The sequence below is a fragment of the Pristiophorus japonicus genome, chromosome 3 (assembly GCF_044704955.1).
Source record: "Pristiophorus japonicus isolate sPriJap1 chromosome 3, sPriJap1.hap1, whole genome shotgun sequence".
Classification (NCBI taxonomy): domain Eukaryota; kingdom Metazoa; phylum Chordata; class Chondrichthyes; family Pristiophoridae; genus Pristiophorus; species Pristiophorus japonicus.
The window spans coordinates 276,218,755-276,244,267 of NC_091979.1; the positions used below are offsets into that span (position 1 = coordinate 276,218,755).

At 45.8% G+C, this 25,513-nt stretch overlaps 1 protein-coding gene across 1 annotated transcript in view; it reads left to right on the plus strand.

The window, feature by feature from the left end:
* Nucleotides 1-1,126: 1,126 nt before the first annotated feature.
* The window catches only part of fank1 (fibronectin type III and ankyrin repeat domains 1), a 94,625-nt gene continuing 70,238 nt past the window's right edge, over nt 1,127-25,513 (plus strand). Inside the window, 2 exon segments of the mRNA XM_070874012.1 lie at nt 1,127-1,253; nt 15,974-16,145. Coding sequence (XP_070730113.1) covers nt 1,127-1,253; nt 15,974-16,145 — 299 coding nt within the window.

The following is a 25,513-nucleotide window of genomic DNA, read 5'->3' on the forward strand; positions in this document are numbered from 1 at the left end:
GAGATGTCTACTGTATATGGCGCATGTCTCTGAGCCATATAGGAGGGCGGGTATCACTACTGCCCTGTAGACCATAAGCTTGGTGCCAGATTTGAGGTCTTGGTCACACTCTCTTCCTCAGGTGACCAAAGGCTGGGCTGGCACACTGGAGGCAGTGCTGGACCTCGTCATCGATGTCTACCCTTGCTGATAGTAGGCTCCCGAGGTCCACATTGTCCAAGACCGTGCCATGAATTTTGATGACCGGGGGGCAGTGGCGGGATCAGGTTGGTGGAGGACCTTTGACTTACAGCTGTTTAGTGTAAAGCCCATGCTTTCGTATGCCTCGGTGAAGGTGTTGACGATGGCTTGGAGTTCGGCCTCTGAGTGTGCACAGACAGAAGCGTCGTCCGCGTACTGCAGTTCGATGACAGAGGATGGCACGACCTTGGATCTAGCCTGGAGGTGGCGCAGGTTGAACAGGTTCCCATTGGTTTTTTAAGTTTCGTTTCACTCCAGTGGGAAGCTTGTTGAGAGTGAGATGGAGCATTGCAGCAAGGAAGATCAAGAAAAGCGTTGGTGCGATGACGCAGCCCTGCTTGACCCCAGTCCGGACATGGATTGGGTCTGTGGTGGATCCATTGGTCAGGATCACGGCTTGCATGTCATCGTGGAGCAGGCGGAGGATGGTGACAAATTTTTGGGGGCAGCCAAAACTGAGGAGGACGTTCCATAGTCCTTTGCGGTTGACAGTGTCAAAGGCCTTTGTGAGGTCAAAGAAGGCCATGTACAAGGCTTGATGCTGTTCCCTGCATTTCTCTTGTAGTTGACGTGCGGTGAAGATCATGTCTGTTGTACCCCTTAATGGACGGAATCAGCATTGCGACTCTGGGAGGAGCTCTTCAGCCACGGGGAGAAGACGATTGAGGAGGATTCTTGCAATGACTTTCCCAGTGGCCGACATGCTATTCACCACCATCTCAGCAAAACCCCAGCCCTGCACGAGGTAGAAAAGGCCATCGGTCAGCTCAAGAACAACAAGGCCGCGAGAGCAGATGGAATCCCCGCTGAGGCACTAAAGTGTGGCGGAGAAGCACTATTGGCACGAATGCATGACCTCATCCCTCTTATCTGGAAGGAGGAGAGCATGCCAGGAGATCTCAGAGATGTCGTAATTGTGACCATCTTCAAAAAAGGGGACAAGTCCAACTGCGATAACTACAGACGAATCTCCTTGCTGTCGACCACTGGGAAAGTCAATGACATGATATATGGTGATTACTACTAAGCAACCTCTCAGGCCCATAACATTTAATTTTACAAGTGTGGAGTCCTTCAGAAATTAATTAGTGTTTGATTAATGAAGCTATTTTAGGAAATGCGGATAGATAACATTTCTTTTAACTTTTTCTGTCTGTCTCTTTTATCTCCCTCTGTTAATCACATCTGTTTTTCTCAATTTTTATTTTGCTTTCTGTGCTTGATTTAAATCTAATTTATACTTCCTGCTTTATGCTTCCTGATTTCGACTCGGCATGGCTCAGTGAGGATTCTTCATTCTGATTGGTTGCACGGCCTCGCTATTTCTTGCCCTGCTCACACATGCCACAGATGCGATGCAGAGGGCATCTTGCTGGAACAGACGTTGGAGCAAGTCTCTGCTCAATAGCCCGCAAAAAACGTTGTGGGCAACTGTCAGTGAGGTGAATGGAGAGCGGTGTTCCTTCGCTGGGCCAATATATAGGGGTTCGGAAGATGTCATAAAGCACAGAGTTTATTTTCATTGCACATAAACATTATTTTAAAATACTGCAGTGTTATTTTTAACATTGAGATTTAGTCTGACCTGGTGTTGCTGTGTCATAGCCATTTTTTTCCTTGCCGGTGAATGTTGTGGCCAGTATTAACATTTTATGATAATTAAAATGAGGAACAGTAGCACTGACAGTGGAAGAATTCCTCTCTTTAACAGCAGTAAGAAATCTGTAATGAGTTACAGTACAAGTTAGACGTATTTCAGAGTCTGATCTGCAATATCACAGATATTATTATAATAAGGAAGCAGTATAATTATTAAGGAAGCAGTAGCAGGACATTTGACAAAGCATAATTCAATTAAGTAGAGTCAGCATGGTTTTATGAAAGGGATAATGTTATCTTTATCACAGAATAAGAATCATACAAAAGTTTATTTTACATGTAGTATCTGTAACAAGTCTTCTTATGAAGCTATTTTAGGAAATGTGCATAGTAATTTAAAAACATTCCAGATGCACAAGGGATAAATGGACAAACAGCTAATGATAATATGAACAGACACAGTAACAACAACAAATTGCATTTATATAGCACTTTTAATATAGAATAAACATCCCAAGCCGCTTCACAGAGGTGTGAGGAAAAAGTGAATGTGAACTAGCGGAGGAGATAGTCGGGGATCTAATACCTGTTTAAACAGATGAGTTTTAAGGAAGGTTTTAAAGGAGGTGGACATAGAGGGATTTAGGGAGGGAATTCCAGAGCGCAGGCCCAAGACAGCTGTTTAGTTTCAGATTTCCATCATTTGCAGTTTTTTGCTTTTTGTTTAGACCATGGCCCTGACACAAAACTTTGCTGGAAGTGTGACCCACACTTCCAACGAAGTTACAATGGTGACTTTTATATTCTTCCTTTTCAAATACGTATCTCATTCCCTTATAAATGATGTTGTAATTTCTGCCTTCGTAGCCACTTGTGGTAAAGTATTATATATTTTAATAATCCTCAGTGTGGAAAAAAATCTTCTATCTCTTTTTTCTCTTATAGTGATAATCTTTGTCTATGCCCTTGTTACCAATTTGACAACCAATGGGAACAATCTTTCACTACTTACCCTCTCAAATTTGTTCATACTTTTGAATACCCTTAACTTTCTTTACTGTAGTGAAATAGCCTCAATTTCTTGACCTTGATCATTACTAAAACCTCTCATGCTTGGTATAATTTTAGTGAATCTTTACTGTACCTTTTCCATGGCTTTAACATTCTTCTGATAAAGTAAATACAATACATATTTAATGAAAAAGGAGCAGTTATCGAAGGAGCTCCCCCAGTGGCTTAGTGGATTAATGACCACTGGGTGTAGTGCTAAGCCATACAGAAGGTCCTAGGTTCAGTCTCTAGTCTGTGCTGAGTTAACTGATCTCAAGGTGACAGTACTGAATTGACTTCAATGTCCTTAGACTGGACAGCAACAGTCAGCCTGGGATCCTGCTTCTGATTGTTATCTAGTTATTCTTGCTGATTACTGCATGCGTGTGGACATCAGATGAGGACAGTTTTTTGGCCTCTGCTGTGATGCTGGCCTCAGTTAAATCAGATGTCCACACACATGCAGTTATAATCACTGTCAAGTTGCATACAGGAAGAATGAGCACTTGGATGAGGTACTGTAGGTCTGTCTGCAGGCACCAATGGCACCCAAGCAAGGAGAAAAAGAGAAAAGGAGAAAAGGATATAAAAATGTGGGGGTAGGGAAGTACTTCTCCAGCTTTTTTTCCCTCCTTATTAAAAAGAAGTTGCCTATCAGCACAAAAGCAAGAGCAACTTAATATATTTTATTGTTGACTTAATCCTCCAAATCTTGCCGTGTTTGCTCTTGCCAGCAAATCCTGCTGTTTCTGTATGTGGGCTTTAATGTTGTATTACAATTTATTGTAGTCCCGAATTACATTTAATGTTCAATATAATAGAATTCACAAGAAGATGCTGTAAGAGATACAGTTGTTTATCATTTATTGAATCTCTGTTAACAGTATGGAGCATTTTTAAACTGACGGATGATCTCTCTACTGCTTCAGTGAACAAAGCATATGTAGTCACCATAGCACCGCTTTATGAGTTAGCTTAAATTTAATGTTATACAGATCACACAGCACAGTTGTCACCTGATATCTTAAGATTTAGTTACCTGTGATATTGTGTGTTCTAAAATGTACAGACAAAATTCCTAGCTTGATGGCAAGCTTCTCATATTACCTGCATTCTACTTTGCACACATTTACAGGACCAAGTCATAGGACCGAGACTCAGCTGATTGTCAGGACTTGAAAACCAATAATAAATTATAAATATTTTTCCAGTTTTCTCATCGCTTCTCATTTCTTCTGAGGTCTAGACACTGACACTTAGTAGGTTATTTGTCCTTGCGCGCATCAAAGCCAAGTCCAATTCTGTCCTGATCCAACACCCATGTATATTTTCTAGCAGACGGCAGTGGGTTGTGATCAGTAACAGGAAGCATGGCCATTTCTTACTCTTCTCTAGCCCAGGGAAACTGAGGCCAATTGTGGTAATGCTGCCAAGGATGAGATCAACTAACTCTGAATAGACCAAACATTGAATTTGGGGTCTTTCTTGTATATTCATGCAAGCAGCATATTTATCTCCTGAGTCTGGGGAGTATTCCTCCATTTATATTGGTCTACCTCTCTACCACCTCTCTCAACCTCTACTGTCTCTGTGCTGGAAAATTGCTTGTCTGACATCCAGTTTTGGACGAGTCACATTTTTTATTTTTGCTTTTTATTTATTTTTATTTATTCATTCACAGGATAAGGATTCATACCCATCCCTAGCTCCCCTGGGGAAAGTGGTTGTGAACTGCCTACTTGAACCACTGCGGTCCATGAGCTATAGGTACTTTCAAAGGGATTCCAAGATTTTTGACCCAGCGACAATAAAGGAATGGCGATATATGTCCAACTCAGGATGGTGTGTGACTTGGGGGGGAACTTGGAGGTTGTGGTGTTCCTATTTGTCCTGCTTTTGTCCTTCTAGATGGTAGAAGTCGCGAGTTTGGGAGATGCAAATTGCTGCAGTGCATCTTATAGATAGTATACAATGCAGCCACGGTGCACCAGTAGTGAGGGAGTGGACAGTTAAGGGTTAAGTTTCGGCCTGAGTTGCTCCTATTTTTTTGGAGCAACTGGTTTAGAATGGAGTATCTTAGAAATTGCAATTCTCGGCATTTAGTTTGCTCCAGTTCTAGTCAGTTAGAACAGTTTCAGTTTGGAACAGATTTTTTTTTTCAAAAGAGGGCGTGTCCAGCCACTTACGCCCGTTTTGAAAGTTTAGGCAGCGAAAACATACTCCAAACTCACTTAGAATGAAGTAAGTGTAGATTTTTGTACGCTCAGAAAAACTTTGCCTACACTTAGAAAATCAGGCGTAGGTTACAAATCAGGCATAGGGAACGGGGTGGGGGCGGGGGGGGCGGGGAGGGAAGTTTACAAACATTAAACACTTCAGTTTTACAAATAAAGAGCTCTCATCAATAATAAATGATTAATACATCAATATATCAACCAATAAATCAATCAAAATAAAAATTTTAAAAATCAATAAATAAAAAATTAACTTTCTACTCACTGACTGCAGCACTGGGAGCCCTCCAACAGCGTGCTGGGACGCCCCCCCCCCGCAGTGCCTCTCTCTCTGTCTCTGTCAGTGTCTCTCTCTCTCTCTGTCTGTCAGTGTGTCTCTCTCTCACTCTTTGTCAGTGTCAGTGTCTCTTTGTCTGTCAGTGTCAGTGTCTCTCTGTCTGTCAGTATCTATGTGTTTCTGACAGCGAGAGGAGGGGAGGGGAGGAGGAGAGGGGAGGGAGAGAGGAGAGGGAGGGAAGGGAGAGGAGAGGGAGGGAAGGGAGAGGGAGAGGGAGGGAAGGGAAGGGAGAGGAGAGGGAGGGAAGGGAGAGGGAGGGAAGGGAGAGGGAGGGAGGGAAGGGAGAGAGAGGGAGGGGGAGAGGAGCAGGAGGGAGGGGGAGAGGAGAGGGAGGGAAGGGAGAGGGTGGAGGGAGGAAGGGGGAGAGGAGAGGGAGGGAGGGGGAGAGCAGAGGGAGGGAGGGGCAGAGGAGAGGGAGGAGGCTGAACGGGCCCGGCCGACGTGAAGAAGCCGGGCCCAAGAGTTCGGGCGGGGCCCGCACCCAGCAAGATGCCGGGCGGGCGGGCCCCGCCGAAGGAAGAGGGAGCGGACCGGAGTTGAAGGTAGGTGGCCGGGGGAGCCGGGGCGGAGCGGGAGCTGGGTGGGAGCGGAGCGGGAGCTGGGGGGGGTGGGGGGGGAGCAGAGCGGAAGCTGGGGGGATGGGAGCAGGCAGCGGAACAGGAGCTGGGGGGGGGGGTAGCGGGCAGCGGAGCGGGAGATGGCGGGGTTGAGAGAGCCAGAGGGAGCGTCAGCTGAACAGGGGGGGGATCCGGAGCCACAGCCAGAGCAGGAGCTGGAGGAGGGAGGTGCAGCCTGATCTTCACCGCCCCAGTGAGCCCATTCAGCCAGGGCTAGGGGCGGCGTGCTTCGGGCCCCTCCCTCACAGTTTCGGGCGCCTGGAGCTACTGCACTTGCGTGCCCACTGTAGCGCGCCTGTGCAGAGGTCCTGGCACTGATTTCAGCGCAGGGACCTGGCTCTGCCCCCCACAGCTCGTGCTGCGCTGTGCCTGGATCGACCTGAGGGAGTAGAGAATACCGAGGTCAGTTTTCGGCACGGTTTTGAGTGCAGAAATCAGGCGTGCCGAAACTTGACCCCATTAGGTGGTGGATGGGATGCTGATCAAGTGGACTGCTTTGTCCTGAATGACGTCGAGTTTCTTGAGTGTTGTTAGGGCTGCACTCATCCAGGCAAGTGGAGAGTATTTCATCACACTCCTGACTTCTGCCTTGTAGGTGGTGGAAGGGCTTAGGGGAGTCAGAAGATAAGAATATAAGAACAGAAGAAATAGGAACAGGAGTAGGCCATATGGCCCCTCGCTCCTGCTCCGCCATTCAATAAGATCATGGCTGATCTGATCATGGACTCAGGTCCACTTCCCCGCCCGCTCCACATAACCCCTTATCCTCTTATCGTTTAAGAAACTGATTATTTCTGTCTTAAATTTATTCAATGTCCCAGCTTCCACAGCTCTCTGAGGCAGCGAATTCCACAGATTTACAACCCTCTGAGAGAAGAAATTTCTCCTCATCTCTGTTTTAAATGGGCGGCCCCTTATTCTAAGATCATGCCCTCTAGTTCTAGTTTCCCCCATCAGCGGAAACATCCTCTCTGCATCCACCTTGTCAAGCCCCCTCATAGGGCCCAAGTTTCGGCCTCAGTTGCTCCTGATTTTTTGGAGCAACTCGTGTAGAACGGAATATCTTAGAAATTCAAATTCTCGGCATTTAGTTTGCTCCAGTTCTAGTCAGTTAGAACAGTTTCACTTTGGAACAGAATTTTTTTTTCAAAAGGGGGCGTGTCCGGCCACTTACACCTGTTTTCAAAGTTTCGGCAGTGAAAATTTACTCCAAACTAACTTAGAATGGAGTAAGTGAAGATTTTTGTACGCTCGAAAAAACCTTGTCTACACTTTAGAAAATCAGGCGGAGGTTACAAATCAGGCGTAGGAAATGGGGGGGGGGGGGTTTAAAGGGAAGTTTACAAACATTAAACACTTCAGTTTTACAAATAAAGAGCCATCATCAATAATAAATGATAAAAACATCAATAAATCAACCAATAAATCATTCAAAAAAAATTAATAAGCAATAATTAAAAAAAAAAAATAAAACATTTTCTACTTATCGACTGCAGCACCGGGAGCCCTTCAACAGCGTGCTGGGATGCCCCCCACAGTGTGTCTCTGTCAGTGTCTCTATCTCTCTGTCTGTCTGTGTGTCTCTCATTCTCTGTCTGTCAGTGTCTGTGTTTCTGACAGCGAGGGGAGGGGGAGGAGGGGGGTAGAGGGAGAGAGGAGGGGGGGCAGGGGGAGGGGAGGGAGGGAGGGAGGTAGAGGGGGAGGGAAGGAAGGGGGAGGGATGGGGGAGAAGGGGGAGAGAAGAGGGGGAGGAGAAGGGGAGGGGGAGGAGAAGGGGAAGGGGGGGAGGGGGGAGGAGAAGGGGAAGGGGGGGAGGAGAAGGGGAAGCGGGGGAGCAGGGGAAGGGAGGGATAGGGATGGAGGGGAAGGGGGAGTGGGGAGCAGGGGAAGGGGGGAGGAGGCGAAGGGGAAGGGGGGGAGGAGAAGGGGCAGGGGAGAGGAGAAGGGGAAAGGGTGGGGAGGAGAAGGGGGGGAGAGGAGTAGGGGAAAGGGAGGGAGAGGAGAAGGGGAAAGAGAAGGGGTCGGGAGCGCGGGTCGGGTCGGGGGGGCGGAGGGAGGTGAGGTCGGGTCGGGTCAGGGGGGGAGGAGGGAGGTCGGGTTGGTTCGGGTAGGGGGGGTGGGGGAGGGAGGGAGCCTGGGTCGGGTCGGGTCGGTGGAGGGGGCGGGGGAGCGCGGGTCGGGTCCAGTCGGGGGGATCGGGTCGGGTCCGGGGGCGGGGTTGTGGGGAGGTGGGGGGAAGCGGGAGTCGGGTCGGGTTGGGAGGAAGCAGGAACTGGGCGTGGGAGGCAGCCTCATGCACGCAGCCCCAGTGAGGCCATTCGGCCAGGGCTAGGGGCTGCGTGCTTCGGGCCCCTCCCACACAGTTTTGGGCGCCTGGAGCTACTGCACATGCGTGCCCACTGTAGCACGCATGTGCAGAGGTCCCAGCACTGTTTTCAGCGCAGGAACCTAGCTCTGCCCCCTACAGCTCATGCTGCGCCGCGCCCGACTCCAGAGGACCAGCAGGGAGCCAGAGAATCTGTAAGTTTTTTAGGTGCACTTTGTGGCGCGAAAAATGGGCGTCCAGGTCGGGGCTGCGCCGTTCTAGGCGTGGCCCAAAACTTGAACCCATAATCTTATACGTTTTGATAAGATCACCTCTCATTCTTCTGAATTCCAATGAGTTGAGGCCCAACCTACTCAACCTTTCCTCACAAGTCAACCCCCTCATCCCCAGAATCAACCTAGTGAACCTTCTCTGAACTGCCTCCAAAGCAAGTATATCCTTTCATAAATATGGAAACCAAAACTGCGCGCAGTATTCCAGGTGTGGCCTCACCAAAACCTTGTATAGATATAGCAAGACTTTCCTGCTTTTATACTCCATCCCCTTTGCAATAAAGGCCAAGATACCATTGGCCTTCCTGATCACTTGCAGTACCTACATACTATCCTTTTGTGTTTCATGCACAAGTACCCCCACTTCCTGCTGTACTGCGGCAGTTTGCAATCTTTCTCCATTTAAATAATAACTTGCTCTTTGATTTTTTTTCTGCCAAAGTGAAAGATCTCACACTTTCCAACATTATACTCCATCTGCCAAATTTTTGCTTAGCCTGTCTATGTCCTTCAGCAGATTTTTTGTGTCCTCCTCACACATTGCTTTTCCTCCCATCTCTGTATCATCAGCAAACTTGGCTACGTTACACTCAGTCCCTTCTTCCAAGTCGTTAATATAGATTGTAAATAGTTGGGTCTCAGTACTGATCCCTGCGGGACCCCACTAGTTACTGGTTGCCAACCAGAGAATGAATCATTTATCCCAACTCTCTGTTCTCTGTTAGTTAGCCAATCCTCTATCCATGCTAATATATTAACCCCAACCCAGTGAACTTTTATCTTGTGCAGTAACCTTTTATGTGGCAATTTGTCAAAAGACTTCTGGAAGTCCAAATACACCACATCCACTGGTTCCCCTTTATCCACCCTGTTCGTTACATCCTCAAAGAATTCCAGCAAATTTGTCAAACATGACTTCCCCTTCATAAATCCATGCTGACTCTGCCTGACCGAATTTTGCTTATCCAAATGTCCTGCTACTGCTTCTTTAATAATGGACTCCAACATTTTCCCACCACAGATGTTAGGCTAACTGGTCTATAGTTTCCTGCTTTTTGTCTGCCTCCTTTTTTAAATAGGAACGTTAAACATTTGCAGTTTTCCAATCTGCTGGGACCTCCCCAGTATCCAGGGAATTTTGGTAAATTAAGATGTGACACTCACTGCAAAATATCCAGCCTCTGCCCTGCTCTTGTAGTCACAGTATTTATGTGGCTGATCCAGTTAAGTTTCTGGTCAATGGTGACCTCCAGGATGTTGATGGTGGGGGATTCGACAATAGTAATGCCATTGAATATTTTGAGGTGAGTTGGTTAGATTCTCTCTTGATAGATATCTCCATTGCCTGGCACTCATGTGGTGCGAATGTTACTTGTCACTTTTCAGCCCAAGCCTGGATGTTGTCCAGATGCTGCATGGGGCATGAAGTGCTTCATTATCTGAGGAATTGCAAATGGAACTGGATATTGTGCAATCATCAGCGAACATCCCCATTTCTGACCTTATGATGATGGGAAGTCCATTGATGAAGCAGCTGAACTTGGTTTGGCCTAGGACACTGCCCTGAGGAACTCCTGCACCGATGTCCTGGGGCTGAGATGATTGGCCTACATCACCAACAGCCATCTTGTGCTAGGTATGACTCCAGCCAGTGGGGAGTGGCCCCGTGATCCCCATTGACTTCAATTTTTCTAAGGCTCCTTGATGCCACACTCGGTCAAATGTTGGCTTGATTTCAAGGACAGCCATTCTCACCTCACCTCTGGAATTCAGCTTTTTTGTCCCTATTTCGACCAAGGCTGTAATAAGGTCTGAAACTGAACATCGGTGAGCATGTTATTGGTAAGTGTATCTTGATAGCACTGTTGACGACATCTTTCACTTTGTTGATGACTAAGAGTAGGCTGATGGGGCAGCAATTGATCAGATTGGATTTATTCTGCTTTTTGTAGACAGGACATACCTGGGCAATTTTCTGCTTTGTCAGGTAGATGCCAGTGCTGTAGCTGTGCTGGAACAGCTTGGCTGGAGGCGTGGCTAGTTCTGGAGCACAGGACTTTAGCACGACAACTGGGTTGTTGTCGGGACCCATAGTCTTTCTCCAAATAAACATTGTGAAGAACAAAACCAGCATCTTTGTTCCCTTAAATAAACTCTGTTGGCTTGCCACCAACACCAACCTCTCCCTGGCTACTGCTTCAGGCTGAACCAGACTACTCTTGGAGCAGGCTCGAGGGGCTAGATGGCCTACTCCTGTTCCTAATTCTTATGTACTTGCAAGCTCAGTGTTCTATTTAACCCTGAGCGGAGCTCCATAACACATATCCTGTCTATAATAGAAACCACCTACCTCCACCTCCAGAACATCACCTGCCACTACCCCTACATCAGCCAATCAGCCCATATTTCAATGCTCTTCTGGCTGACCTCCCATCCAAAACTATGCTGCTTTTATTCAATTCTGCACCACATCCCTGTCCTTGCTGACCCAATGCCTCACATTAAAAATGTTCATTGTTGTGTTTTAATCCCTCCTAGGCACCAACCATTCCTCTTTCTGTAACCTTCACCAACGCTAGACGTGCCCCCGCCCTCAAACTTTCCATTCCTCTGACTCCGGCATCTTGTCCATCCACCCTCTTTGCCCCACTGTTGGTGTCCATGCCTTCAGCTGCCGAATCCATTGCCTACATCCTTCCACCAGTCAGCTTAACATCAATGGTAGGAGAAATAATGGAATCCCTATTAAAGGAGAGAAAAGAAGAACATCTAGAAACAAAAAATATAATAATGAATAGTCAGCATGGATTTCAAAAGGGAAAGTCTTGCTTGACTAACCTTATTGAATTTTTTGACGAGGTAACCAAGAGTGTAGACAATGGTAATACAGTTGATGTAATTTATCTAGATATTAAAAAGGCCTTCGATAAGGTGCCCCATAATAGACTGATGAACAAGGTCAGAGAATGCAGAGTCATGGGCAAGTAGTAGTGCTATCTGGCTTCAAGACAGAAAGACAAAGAGTAGGAGTAAAGGGTAGTGATTCACAGTGGCAGAAGATGGGTAGTGGTGTTCCACAAGGATCAGTGCTGGGAACACTGCTGTTCCCAATTTACATTAACGATTTAGACTTTGGAATCAAAAACACAATTTCTAAATTTGCGGATGACAACAAATTGGGTGTGGGGGGGGGGGGGCGGGGGGGGATAGTCAATACTGAGGAGGATTGCAGCAAATTACAGGAGGGCATTAATAAACTTTCAGAATGGGCATATCATTGGCAAATGAAGTTCAACACATAAATGTGAGTTATTACATTTTGGTAGGAAGAATAGGAAGGTCACTTATTACTTGGAGGGGTCACTTATTACTTGGCGAGTCTAGCTGAGGTTGAGGAACTAAGGGATCTCGGAGTTCAAATGCACAAATCACTAAAAGTTGCGACACAGATTAGAAAGGCCATAAAAAAGCAAACCAAACTTTAGGGTTTATTTTTAGAAGCATAGAATTGAAAATTAGAGAAGTTATGCTAAACCTGTATCGAACTTTGGTTAGACCACACTGAACTGCATACAGTTCTGGTCGCCATATTATAAAAAGGATATAGAGGCACTGGAGAGGGAGTAGAGAAGATTTACAAGGATGATACCAGAAATGCGAGGGTATACATATCAGGAAAGGATGAACAGGTTCGGTCTCTTTTCTTTTGAAAAGAGAAGGCTGAGGGGTGACCTAATAGAGGTCTTTAAAATTATGAAAGGTTTTGATAGAGTGGATACAGAAAGAATGTTTCCACTTGTGGGGAAGAGCATAACTAGAGGCCATCAATATAAGATAGTCACCAAGAAATCCAATAGGGAATTCAGAAGAAACTTCTTTACCCAAAGAGTGGTGAGAATATGTAACTTGCTACCACAGGGAGTGGTTGAAGCGAATAGTATCGATGCATTTAAGGGGAGGCTAGACAAGCAAATGAGGGAGAAGGGAATAGAGGGTTATGCTGAGAGATTTAGATGAGGAAAGACAGGAGGAGTCTCGAGTGGAACATAAACGTCGGCATGGACTGTTTGGGCCGAATGGCCTATTTCTGTGCCATATATTCTATGTAAACCTCTCCTCCTTCAAAATCCTCTTTAAACCCCATCTTTATGACTGTATTAATTTCTCAATGAATACAACTGCTCATTGTTGTTTCTGGGACAGCACTCATTTTAGGACTGTGGATCAGTAATGATAACAAAAGTGCTTATTGGCCAGAAGTTGATAAATAGCTGTTCACACTTCCTTCTGGGCCACACTTTACACAGACCTGGGACATATAGCGAGAAGCCTCATAGCCATACTGCATGACCCTTGACTTCTTTCTACCCTGAACATAAAACATAGGCTCGTCTACAGCATTTCATAAGAAATCCTAAATGTGTTCATTCTTAATGTGTCATTATGAGATTTTCAGTGCTCCGTCACTTCATTCCTTTTGTGCATAATACTTAAATAGTCCATTGATATACAATAGATTATTTGTCAAAATAAAGTTATTTCTTTGAATACGAGAGAATCTCTTGTACGTTGCTGACAGTGAGTGTGTGGGAAGAGAATTTGCCGTTGTATAATATTTGACGCCATGTAATTTAAAATGTATTGTTCTTGGGGCAAATGATTTATGGTTATTGTACAAGTGAAACTCAATTCATATTACTGGATTTTCCAGTATTTTGGGAATCAAATTTCATGATTATTTCCATTTTTGTGTAACTTATAAATTAGTGGCCACGATGATGATTATTATTTATATATTGCTTTATTTATGTATTGAAATATTATCTCTTTTGTTTTAAACAAAGGATATAAAGTAAGATGGTACACCACATGTACTAGATTGGAGATAGGTAATTGAGTCCCGAAATTTGCACCGCAACAAGTGCAATAGAGCTAGACTTCTGCTAACCGATGTGCCCCAGTACTGACCCTGTCCCAGTAATAGGCATTAGCATAAAGACAGAAAACGTGTGATTCAGACCTGTGGGGGAGGTGGGGGTGGAAATTTGGAGTGGCTTTCTGCTCCATTGGGGGACATGCCATTCCTGCCAGAGAATCTTGATTCTTTTTAAAATGTTGAGCAAATTGACTTTTGGCTGGGTTGCAGGTGGGTGCCAATCCCAACTCCTCTTTTGATGTAACCATGTAAAGGGAGAATGGACACAAAAGTGTGCTTGCCCACTCTCATTGGAGTTTCACAAATGAGAAGATACGTGGCAGAACTGGTGGCAGAATGAGCGTCGTTGTAGGAATGTTCGCCAGCAGTCCTAGGGTTCCGAAAGGGAGTCAGCAGCCAAGTGGACAGGGCATATCCCTTGTCCCCAAGCAGCCATCCAAAATCCTGGTTTGGGCCCGAGAAGATGGCGGGCACAGTGCTCTGGTACAGGATGGAGGCATCATGGCTGCTGCCTGGATACTGGGCATTAACTGCCATGATCCTGCGCAGGTGGTCGCACACCAGCTGGACATTCAGGGAGTGGAATCCCTTTCTGTTCATAAAAATCTCAGAATGGGTTTATTGCGCCCTCAGACCGACGCGTGTGCAGTTGATGGTCCCTTGCACCTTGGGGAATCCTGCAATCCAGACAAATCCAGCCTGGTGCTCCACCTGCTTCTCCCTGGTCATCAGGAACAATATATATTTGACTCTTCTCTTATAGAGAGCATCGGTCACTTGACGGATGGAGCGATGGGTGGAGAATTGTGAGATATTAGAAATGGCTGCAGTTGCAGACTGGCAGGTGCCAGTTGCATAGAAGTTCAGCGCTATGGTGGCTTTTGTTTCTCAACACAGAGCTGTCCTCAGCCTTGTCTGAGGCTGCAGATCTGGCCACAGGAGATTGCACAGCTCCCTCAGGATGTCCTTCCTAAATTGGAGCCTTCTCAGACATTGCTCATCGTTTAACTCCAGGAAGGAAAACTGATGTCGGTACAGCCTGGCACGGTAGGGCCTCCTTCTCCCAGGTCTGTGCTGGGCCCCTCCGATGGCAACTGGCTGATTGCCTTCTCCCTCATCCTGTTGATGGTGCTCAGCCTCTGCAGGCTGAAGCTGGCAAGCATCAGGCTCCTCGCCCACTATCTGGTGTGGGGATCACCGTACCTGACCCTCCTGACGCTAGCTCCTTCCTGGACAACCTCTCTGCCTTGAGTTCTGCGCCTGTCTCCAGGCCCTTCTCCATGTTGGACAGCCATGTGTGCTGCCTCCCTTGCCCGCTGACTCTGGATCTGTCGGTGATGGCGCCGCCTTCTCCTGCATTCCTCCCTGCCTCTCACAATGTCCCAATTATAATTATGCAAATTACTTTGTACTGTTTCTCCTTACTATGTGGATGAGGCTGCTGCTGCAGGCATTCCCCTGCTAACAATGAACCCATTGCGTCTGCAGGCTCAACCCTCACTAGGAGGCCTCTGTGGAGCACAGAATGAGGCTCCCAGGTCACTAGTAATCACAGCAAGTAAAAAACTTTTCAAAAGTTGCCAATAGTTCTCACAAGTCTGCAACAGGTTTTGGAACTCCCAACAATTTGTTAGAACTCTGCAAAATTTTAGCACACAAAAATCCCGATCCCACCAAAGCTCCATTCTCCTCCGCTGGCGGTCTCGAGCAGCCCTGCAAAGTGATCCGACACAAAAAGCTGTCAGGGGCACCGTCAGGAAGAAGGTAGTTTTTTTTTTATAGTGAATATCGGTTGCGGGGCGGAGCGGCAGCAGCAGCAGTGTGCACTGTGATTGTGTCATCATGGCCGCAACCACAGTACCGCGGCGGAAGTGGACGGAAGCCACCACTACTGGAAAAATGGCCTAGCTAAATTTTGCTGGTGGCGGCCATTGGACCGGAAGTCAGTGGCCACTCGACTTCGCCGCCTGGCCGCCGCATTCCGGTGGTAACGGGCCTTTTTGGGGACCTGATTTCGGCCCCATTACCTCTTAATGACAGGCTAAACTAAATACATACAGTTAGCTTATTCACATATTTACAATTTACTCTTTATAGAGACTTTACATGATCATTCACTATATTAACCATTAGATTATAATAATATAAACCATGATATAATATTGTGCAATGAAGGATCTCTGCAGCAGCAGTCTCACCCACATAGTAAGGGGAAACAGTACAAAGTAATTTGCATAATTATAATTGGGACATTGATGATCTGTTGCAGTTCACAAGGTTTCTTTAGAAGGCACTGCCTCTTTGCAATGCCAGAATCTTATGTTGTGTTTTTTTTTCTTTTATAAAAAAAAATGGGCAAAAGGGGGAGTCCCCAAGCCAGCCCCTCCAGTTGTGGGTAAAGTGACCCATCACAGTATTGAACTTTACTGGAATAAGCAGCACCAATTGCAAGGATATGGAGCATCCAATCGAGGACTATGTTTTTCAATTGAAGAGGAGGACATTAAAACACGTACATACGGCAACATATACATGTAAGTACTTAACCTTTTAAAATCATCATTCCCTCTCTTCCCCGTCCCATACCATTCTTGATATATTGCAACCCTAATATTGTACAGGTTTTATGCCTCTCACTGATAGAGAGCACATTTTGTTTGTTTAGAACAACATATTACTGAGGGATTTACTGTATTTTTATGTTCAAAATAATATGCAGCATAAAATAAAATCAAAGATAAGAAACTGGTGGATATATATCTTGTGCATGGCCAATTTATTTGTTTCTTACCTCTGTGTGATATCCGAAAAAGCTTCCTACTAAACTGTCTGTTTAATCTGTCTGTCCTCACATCCATAAACCTTGTCTGCCAACACCCTTAGTACCTCAATTACAGCTGCAAAATACAGTAAATTCATAAATGAACAGAAGTAGAGTTGGAATTTCAGATGATTCTGAAACTAGGAAAAGTCAAAATTAAGCTTTCATCATTTCTGTCATAGTTCCATTGCAGTTTCCTTTCATTTGTGATGTCATCAATGCAATATTGAAAGATGAAACATGAGCAGGATAGAATGAGCAGCTGTGATATCATGGGGTAATAACAATGAGTGACAATATGACCTAAATGGTATACAGTGAAACTGAACTCACTGCAAACTGACATTAGACTAGGATTTCAGCAAATAATCTAGGCTGAAGCTTCAGTACAGTACTGTCAGAGATTGTTTTAAGGAGATATTAAGCAGCAACCCTGTCTGCTCATTCAGGTGGACATAAAAAATATTTTTTGAAGAAAGCAGTTATCTGGGTGTCCATGTCAACATTCATGTCAACCAAAACCAACAAAATAGATTAGCTGGTCATTTAGCTCATTGATGTTTGCAGGATCCTGCTGTGCACAAATTGGCTGTCGTGGAGGGTAAACACCGACACGGACCAGTTGAGCCTGCTTCTGTGTTATAACTTCTATGTATATATTTATACCTTTAAGAATCAGTGAATTAGCAGCATTCTACCAATAAATGCTGCCAATTCATTGATAAATACTGGACTATAATATAGACTATTCTTAAAGTCTGCTGAAGATAATAATAATAGTGGTTCATAGATTTTTTTTTGGGGGGGGGGAATTTTACTGATCAAGGTTTAGGTCAAGTAAACATGGCCAGAAGAAAATCCAAAGAAACAAATGCTCCAACCAAAAAATTGTTACTCTCTACCTTTCATATTCAAATTGCTGAGTCGGTCAAAACATTTAATCTCAAGATGTTTTGAAACATCCTGGCCGCAATTTTGCCAGTGCTCAGAGGATGGGATGAGTGGTGGGTCAGCTGTTAAATTTTAAATGATCGACAGCGGGTTGGGATCCCGCTGTCAACCCACCACCATGCTACTTTCCCAGATGGCGGGTCTGTCAACACTGAAGAGACCCGACATGCAGCGGTGGCGGAGGCAATTTAAGGTTATTATGACCTTATTAAGAGCCTATTAAAAAGAATTTTGAGCTGAATTTACCATTTTACCAAGTTGTCCACGAGGTTCACACTGCTCGGGGATCACGTCAGATAAGGCCGTCGGGAGTTGTGTGAATTCATTTCTTTACTTGACAGCTGCAATTGTGCTATAAAAGTTCCCATCTCACAGCTGTTCACTTTCCAAGATCAAAAGCTGTTGCTTATTGTATTTGGAAGGCACATTGAGTTTTGTGCAGGTTGCAAGCGTATGGAGCAATCTCTCTATCCAATGTCACCCCATTGGAACAACCTCTCTCACCACTGACAGATTGCTGCTGTCATCTCAAGTTCACCTGCCATCTATTACATTAGCATCGGTGCCCTTGAAACTTGGTCCTCAAAATCCAACAACGATCAGCTCAGCATCACCAGGCACACCAGCAGCACCATCAACAATACCAACCTTCTTCACAATCAACTGATGCTGCACAGGACACAGAGTATTGGCACCCAAGCACATTGCTGCCTTGGACGCCAGGGATGAACTCACCATGGCCAGATTTACTTCATTTGATACCGTATACCCTGGCGACCACATGATGCGCCAGGTTGGCACCACTGTACACCAACACCATAAAGCATCCCCACCATGCCCAAGCCATTCCTTTCACACTCATTGCCTTTGCGGGGGATACCATTATGTCTCACCATTCACTGTAACTCACTAAGCCACTTCCAACGGTGCACACAAATCTGTCCAAGAAGGCAAAGTGTTGAAAATAAAGGTTTCAATGTTTGATAGCACATTAACAGAAACTTAACATGAACATTGGCTTGAAGACCTAAGTGTGTTTTTAGATGATATAATTGGACTAGGATGAGGGTGAGTGTGAGGAGTAGCTGGTGAGAATGGGAAGTGATAATGTAGATAGAGAGGGAAGGGTGGAGGCGCAAGGTAAGTTGGTGTGAGTAAGTATGAACAGGAGTAGTGTAAGGAAGATAGAATGATGGGGATGTGATGAGTGGCACAGCAGGATGAGGTTGAGTGTGGTTTTGCAGTAACGTTTCGGGATCTACTGAGATCATTGAAATGTTTGCGCCACTGCAGCCAGGTCCTCCTGACAACATCCCTGCTTGTGCCTTCCTGTGCAATGTGAAACCAGGCTGTGTTGATCTCCTGGGGAGGCCGCTTCCTTCCATTGGAAGGAAAGAGAACCTCACTGTTTGTTCTGATTCCTTCTAAAGCATATGGAGGGTGTTGTGTATCTGTAAAGCATGCACTCCCATGTTCCGCCACCTGGGAGCGCATCCCCTGAAGTCCCAAGGGATCCCAGCATCCCTTGGGAGCACTGTATATAAGCCCGCCCCTAAGGCCTGTTCCTCACTCTGGAGTGTCTTAATAAAGACTGAGGTCACTGTTACTTTAACCTCCCTGTGTGCAGTCTCATCTGTGTTAGGAACACAATAGAGGGAGTGATGGGAGACCCTGGGTGCAGCCCTGCACTCTGTGCAGTGCTTGTCAGTATTTGCAGCAGCACAAAGCTGTAGAACACTGAAAGCACAAATGTCAAAATCAATTAGCTCATGGTCCCTTTAAGGAAATCAGCGGATGACGTGTCATCAAATGATGTCATCAGACCCGCTTCTTTCAATTGGCCCGGGAAACTCGCTAGGCGGGCTTAACAAGCCCAATCAATGGAAAATCATTACTCCACAGCAGGCTGAAGCCAGGAGCGAGGTCGGGACTTGCCACCTACCCCAGCCGCACCGAACCTGCCGAGGTAAGCGAAATTGCGGCCCCTGTGTCAGGTTTTGTCAGTGGGAAAAAAACATTCTAAAATTGTCCAAACTTAGTGCAGTACATATTATTCCTGTAGGTGGCACTATGATTCACATTTATATTGTAATAAACCTTTCATGTAGGATTTGTTGCATGTTGCCCTTAAGCTCCATTAGAAAGATATCCCAGCCCTATTGGCAGCCCAGGAAGCTGTTTGCCCTTATCACAATCTCTCCAAAGATTAAGTGCAGCAGTGTAAAAATAAAGTACTGTTATTCCGCTTTGTGGTAGAATGCTAAAAATTATATTTTTAAACCACTCAAAAAGAATGCCCGGAATTGTACAAAAGAGCACATGTAAAGGACTGCCACACCAAATTCTTATTTCTGCTACCAATTGGTACCGACCTTATCCAGTCGAGATGTGGAAATTTGCCCCCTTTAACCCTACAAGTGATCTGAGATCTTAGAATCATAGCACAATAATGGCACAGAAGGAGGCCATTCGGCACATTGTGTGTATGCCGGCCGAAAAAGAGCTGTCCAGCCTAATCCCACTTTCCAGCTCTTGGTCCATAGCCTTGTAGCTTACAGCACTTCAAGGGCATATACAAGTACTTTTTTAATGTGATGAGGGTTTCTGCCTCTACCACCCTTTCAGGTAGTGAGTTCCAGACCCCACCACCCTCTGGGTGAAAAATTTCTCCTCAACTCCCCTCTAATCCTTCTATCAAGTACTTTAAATATATGCTCCCTATTCTTTGACCTCCCTGCTAAGGGAAATAGGCCCTTCCTATCTATTCTATGTAGGCCCCTTATCATTTTATACACCTCAATTAAATCTCCCTTTAGCCTCCTCTGTTCCAAAGAAAACAACCCCAGCCTAACCAATCTTTGCTCACAGCTAAAATTCTCCAGTCCTGGCAAGAACCTCAGAAATCTCCTATGTACCCTCTCTAGTGTTATCTGTAGTTTGTGACCAGTGCTAGTGTTTTATACAATTCTAGCATGATCTTCATGCTCTTATATTCTATGCCTCGGCTAATAAAAGAAAGTGTCCCATATGCCTTCATAACCACATTATCTACTTGTTCTGCTACCTTCAGGGATCTGTGGACCTGCATTCCAAGGTCCCTCTGTTCCTCTACACTTCTCAGTGTCCTACCATTTATTGTGTATTCCCTTGCCTTGCTAGCACTCCCCAAATGCATTACCTCACACTTGTCCAGATTGAATTCCATTGTCCATGTTTCTGCCCACCTGACCAGTCCGTTGATATTTTCTTGCAGTCTATAGCTTTCTTCCCCACTATTAATCACATTGCTAATTTTGTATCATCTGCAAACTTCTTAATCATGCCCCTACATTGAAGTCTAAATCATTGACATATACCACAAAAAGCAAGGGACTTTGTATTGAGCCCTGTGGAACCCCAATGGAGATAGCTCCCACCTCCAATAATCCTCATGCTTCTCTTCCCAAATAAGCTATTTTAGAAATGTGTCGGCAAACTTCTCTTATACCCCCAATCTCTGCCACCATCTCCCTTCGTGGAATAGGAGATGGCTTTAAATGAGCATTCTGCCTTGATTGTTGATTCTACGCGAACCTTCACTTAAGCATTAGTGTAAATCTCACTGTCTGACGAGATCAAAATTAGTAAATCAGATTCCACAGCGCCCCACCACTGACATTAAAATCTAGGCCTGGCTAGGTAAGGCAGCATCACTGGAGGAAAGATGAGCAGCTCAGTCCCCCTCCCCTCCCACTGAGAAATAGAAGGGGTGACAAAGGATGGAAAGGCAGGAGCGGCTTTTGCCTTGTTGGGGCCCCATGCAAAGGTACCCCTAAAGTTTACCAGACAATTATACTGAACAGTACCTACTTAATCTGGTGTAAAATTTGCACACATACCATCGGTGTCTTTTCACTAGATGAGCTCGGGACCTTGTGTACTTGCACGGACCTAATGCCACTCCTGGGGAAAAGGAGAAGAGGGAGCGGGAAAGTGGAAGGAAGCAGGAAAGGGAGCTAGGAAAGAAGGGGAGAGAGGACAGGGATGGATGAGAAGGAGAGAGGGGATGGGAATGGTGCTGTGATTGACCTTTACAGTGTTAAAAGTATTTTCATTAGCTATAGTACCCCTTAATGGTACTGTATGTAGTCCTCACAGTTAGCATATATTTCACCACAGAGACACTAGGTGGGAGTGTAGGAATGTGTGAAATGTAATCACAGGAGCTTAGTATGAGAACTTAAGGTACGGCAACAATTAAAACACGAACGTCTAATATATATAGCCCACTTATCAATGTCATGTATCATCTATCCGGTGGAACACAGGACGGAGATGCACATCTGTTCCCATGGAGGTACTTGCAATTGTGTTCCTCTTTCCTGTTTGAACAGTTGCCAGAGCCATCATCCACTTGACAAAGCTTGCCGTTCCTTCCTACCCTTATACGCTCCCCCCCCCCCCGCCCCCCGGCCCATAGCATTGTTTTCCATCATGGGTGATTTTTCTCCTCTCAGCCCACAAGTGCACATCCATTCCCATTGACAGTGTCTGTGATTGGAGCAGCTTACCTAAACTACCACCTTGAACCAACTTTCCCATTCGTTCCATCCTGCCCTCCCCTTCTGAAACAAAAGTTATGACGTTGACACACCATCCACATGAGCATAACTTGGAAGGCCTATAGCAATTTTAATGAGGTTCACAATAACTCTCCTACACAACAACTTATATTTGTATAGCGCCTTTGATGTAATAAAATGACCCAAATCACTTCATAGGAGTGTTATATAAAAAAAACTATTTGATACCGAGCCAGATAAGGAGATGTTAGGGCCGATGACCAAAAGCTTGGTCGAAGAGGTAGGTTTTAAGGAGCGTCTTAAAGGAGGAAGGAGAGATAAAGAGGCGGAGAGATTCAGGGAGGGAATTCCAGAGTTTAGGACCTAGGCAGCTGAAGGTACGACCATCAAAGATGGAGCATTTACAATTGAGGATATTTAAAAGGCCAGAATAGGCGGAGTGCAGAGATCTGGGAGAATTATAGGGCTGGCGGAGATTAGAGATACGGAGGGATGAGGCCATAGAGGGATTTGAAAACAAGGATAAGAATTTTTAAATCGAGACATTGCTTAACTGGGATCCAAAATAGATCTGCAAGCTCAGGGGAGATGGATGAACAGGACTTGGTGTGAGTTAGGTCACGGGCAGCAGAGATTTGGATGACCTCAGGTTTATGGAGGATAGAACATGGAAGGCTGGCCATCTACTTACAATGAATTAACTGCATGTAACAAAAGAGTTGCTTACATTCCGCCTCCCACTCAGTAAATAATTAAGACTGTTGTGAAAGTAGGCAGCAAACACCGCCACTCAGGATACACGCTGAAAGCTGTTGGCTGGAAGGGAAATTAATGCATGACTTACTCCTCTGAGCAGAAAATCTCACCCCTCCCATTGAGCAGACATTCATGCCTGGCAACGAGGAAGGATTAAACCCAGCCTCCCTAGTGAGCATAATTTTAAGGTAGGGAAGGTCAGCTCAAACCCCCTTCCTCATTGAGTTTTTCCTCTGCTTGCATTCCACTCCCCACCCCATCCTGCATCCTGTTCTGTTCTTCCTATTCTTCCATCTTCCTTCCCCACTCCCCTCTCCCCATTTTCCTCCATCCCTTCTTCTCCATTTTCCATCCTTTCCCATTCTCTCCTTCCTCTCCTCCACCTCTTCCCCTATCCTTCCCCTATTCAATGATCATTTCACCCTCTAGCATGCTTGACCTGAATAGTGCACTTGGTCTTGATTCTTTATGTACAATGGCGTGGGAGATCAACTTGTTAATGTAAGATTCAGTTTGTGAGATGCATTTTTCATTGAAAATTCATTCTGAGTACCTGTACAGAGATAGAGCTGAAATCAGTGAGATAGTCTTTCCAATACTTCCCAGGCTTCAGAAGCCTGCCCGAGGCCCAGTGAGTGTCCAGGGAGGAAGCCTCTGACCATTCTCAAGAATTTTTCGAGGCAAAGGATTCGCTTGCCTTGCTGTTTATTTGGGCATGCTTCCCTGAATTCTTTTTTAAAGATGGAATGTACATAGGCCATTTTTCTAGATCAGGGAGCATAAAGATACATCAGTTTACTCATTGAATGTGCAAAATATGAATCCTAGACTAGCAAAATTTGTAACATTTATTTCACCGTACATCATCATACGTCAATTCTAGGATTTCCCTTGACCCCACCTTTCACCCCACCAGCCTTCACATTCAACGGATCAACCTCCGCCATTTCCGCCACCTCTAGCATGATCCCACCACCAAACACATTTTCCCCTCCCCTTTTAGCATTCCGAAGGGACCCTGTCCACTCCTCAATCACCCCTAACACCCCCTCTTCCCACGGCACCTTTCCGCGCAAGCGCAGGAGATGCAACCCCTACCCTTTTACCTCCTCCCTTCCCACTGTCCAGGGCCCCAAACACTCCTTCCAAGCGATTTACTTCCACTACTTGCAATTTAGTATAATGTATTCGCTGCTCACGATGCCGTCTCCTCTACATTGGGGAAACCAGACGCAAATTGGTGACCGCTTTGCGGAATACCTCCATTCAGTCCGCAAACGTAACCCCGAGCTTCCGGTCGCCTGTCGGTTTAATTCTTGACTCCACTCCCACTCTGACCTCTTTGTCCTTGGCCCCTTGCAGTTCTAAAGAAGTTCAATGTAAGCCCGAGGAACAGCACCTCCTCTTTCATTAGGCACTTTACAGCCCTCTGGACTCAACATCGAGTTCAACAATTTCAGACCATAACCTCTACCCCATTCTTTTCAGAAGGCATAACATAAGAAATAGGAGCAGGATTAGGCCATTTGGCCCATCGAGTCTGCTCCACCATTCAATAAGATCATGGCTGATCTGATCATGGACTCAGCTCCATCATCATCATAGGCAGTCCCTCGAAATCGAGGAAGACTTGCTTCCACTCTAAAAGTGAGTTCTTAGGTGACTGAACAGTCCAATACGGGAACCACAGTCTCTGTCACAGGTGGCACAGACAGTCATTGAAGGAAAGAAAGGGTGGGACTGGTTTGCCGCATGCTCCTTCCACTGCCTGTGCCTGTTTTCTGCATGCTCTCAGCGACAAGACTCGAGGTGCTCTGCACCCTCCACCTAGGGCAGTCTTTGGCCAGGGACTCCCAAGTGTCGGTGAGGATGTTGCATTTTATCAAGGAGGCTTTGAGGGTGTCCTTGAAACGATTCCTCTGCCCACCTTGGGCTCACTTGCCATGTAGGAGTTCCAAGTTGAGCGCTTGCTTTGGGAGTCTTGTGTCAGGCATGCGAACAATGTGACCTGCCCAACGGAGCTGGTTGAGTGTGGTCAGTGCTTCGATGCTGGGGATGTAGGCCTGATCGAGGACGCTAACGTTGGTGCGTGTGTCCTCCCAGGGGATTTGCAGGATCTTGCGGAGACATCGTTGGTAGTATTTCTCCAGCGATTTGAGGTGTCTACTGTATATGGTCCACGTCTCTGAGCCATACAGGAGGGCGGGTATCACTACAGCCCTGTAGACCATGAGCTTGGTGGCAGATTTGAGGGCCTGATCTTTGAACACTCTTTTCCTCAAGCAGCCGAAGGCTGCGCTGGCGCACTGGAGGCATTGTTGAACCTCATCGTCGATGTCTGCCCTTGCTGATAATAGGCTCCCGAGGTTTGGACACTTCCCTGCCCGCTCCCCATAACCCTTTACTCCCTTATCGCTCAAACATCTGTCTATCTCTGCCTTAAATATATTCAATGACCCAGCCTCCACAGCTCTCTGGGGCAGAGAATTCCATAGTTTTACGCCTTCGGGGAGAAGAAATTCCTCCTCATCTCAGTTTTAAATGGGCGGCCCCTTACGCTGAGACTATGTCCCCTAGTTTTAGTTTGCCCTATGAGTGGAGATATCCTTTCTGCAGCCACCTTGTCAAGCTCCCTCATTATCTTATATGTTTCAAACATATACGTGTATGTGTATAGGCCCAACCTCTCAACCTAGGCAGCTGTTGATGATTCTGCTATACCTTTTTTTTCATTCGTCCCTGCGATATGGGCATTGCTGGCAAGGCCAGCATTTATTGCCCATTCCTAATTGTCCTTGGGAAGGTAGTGGTG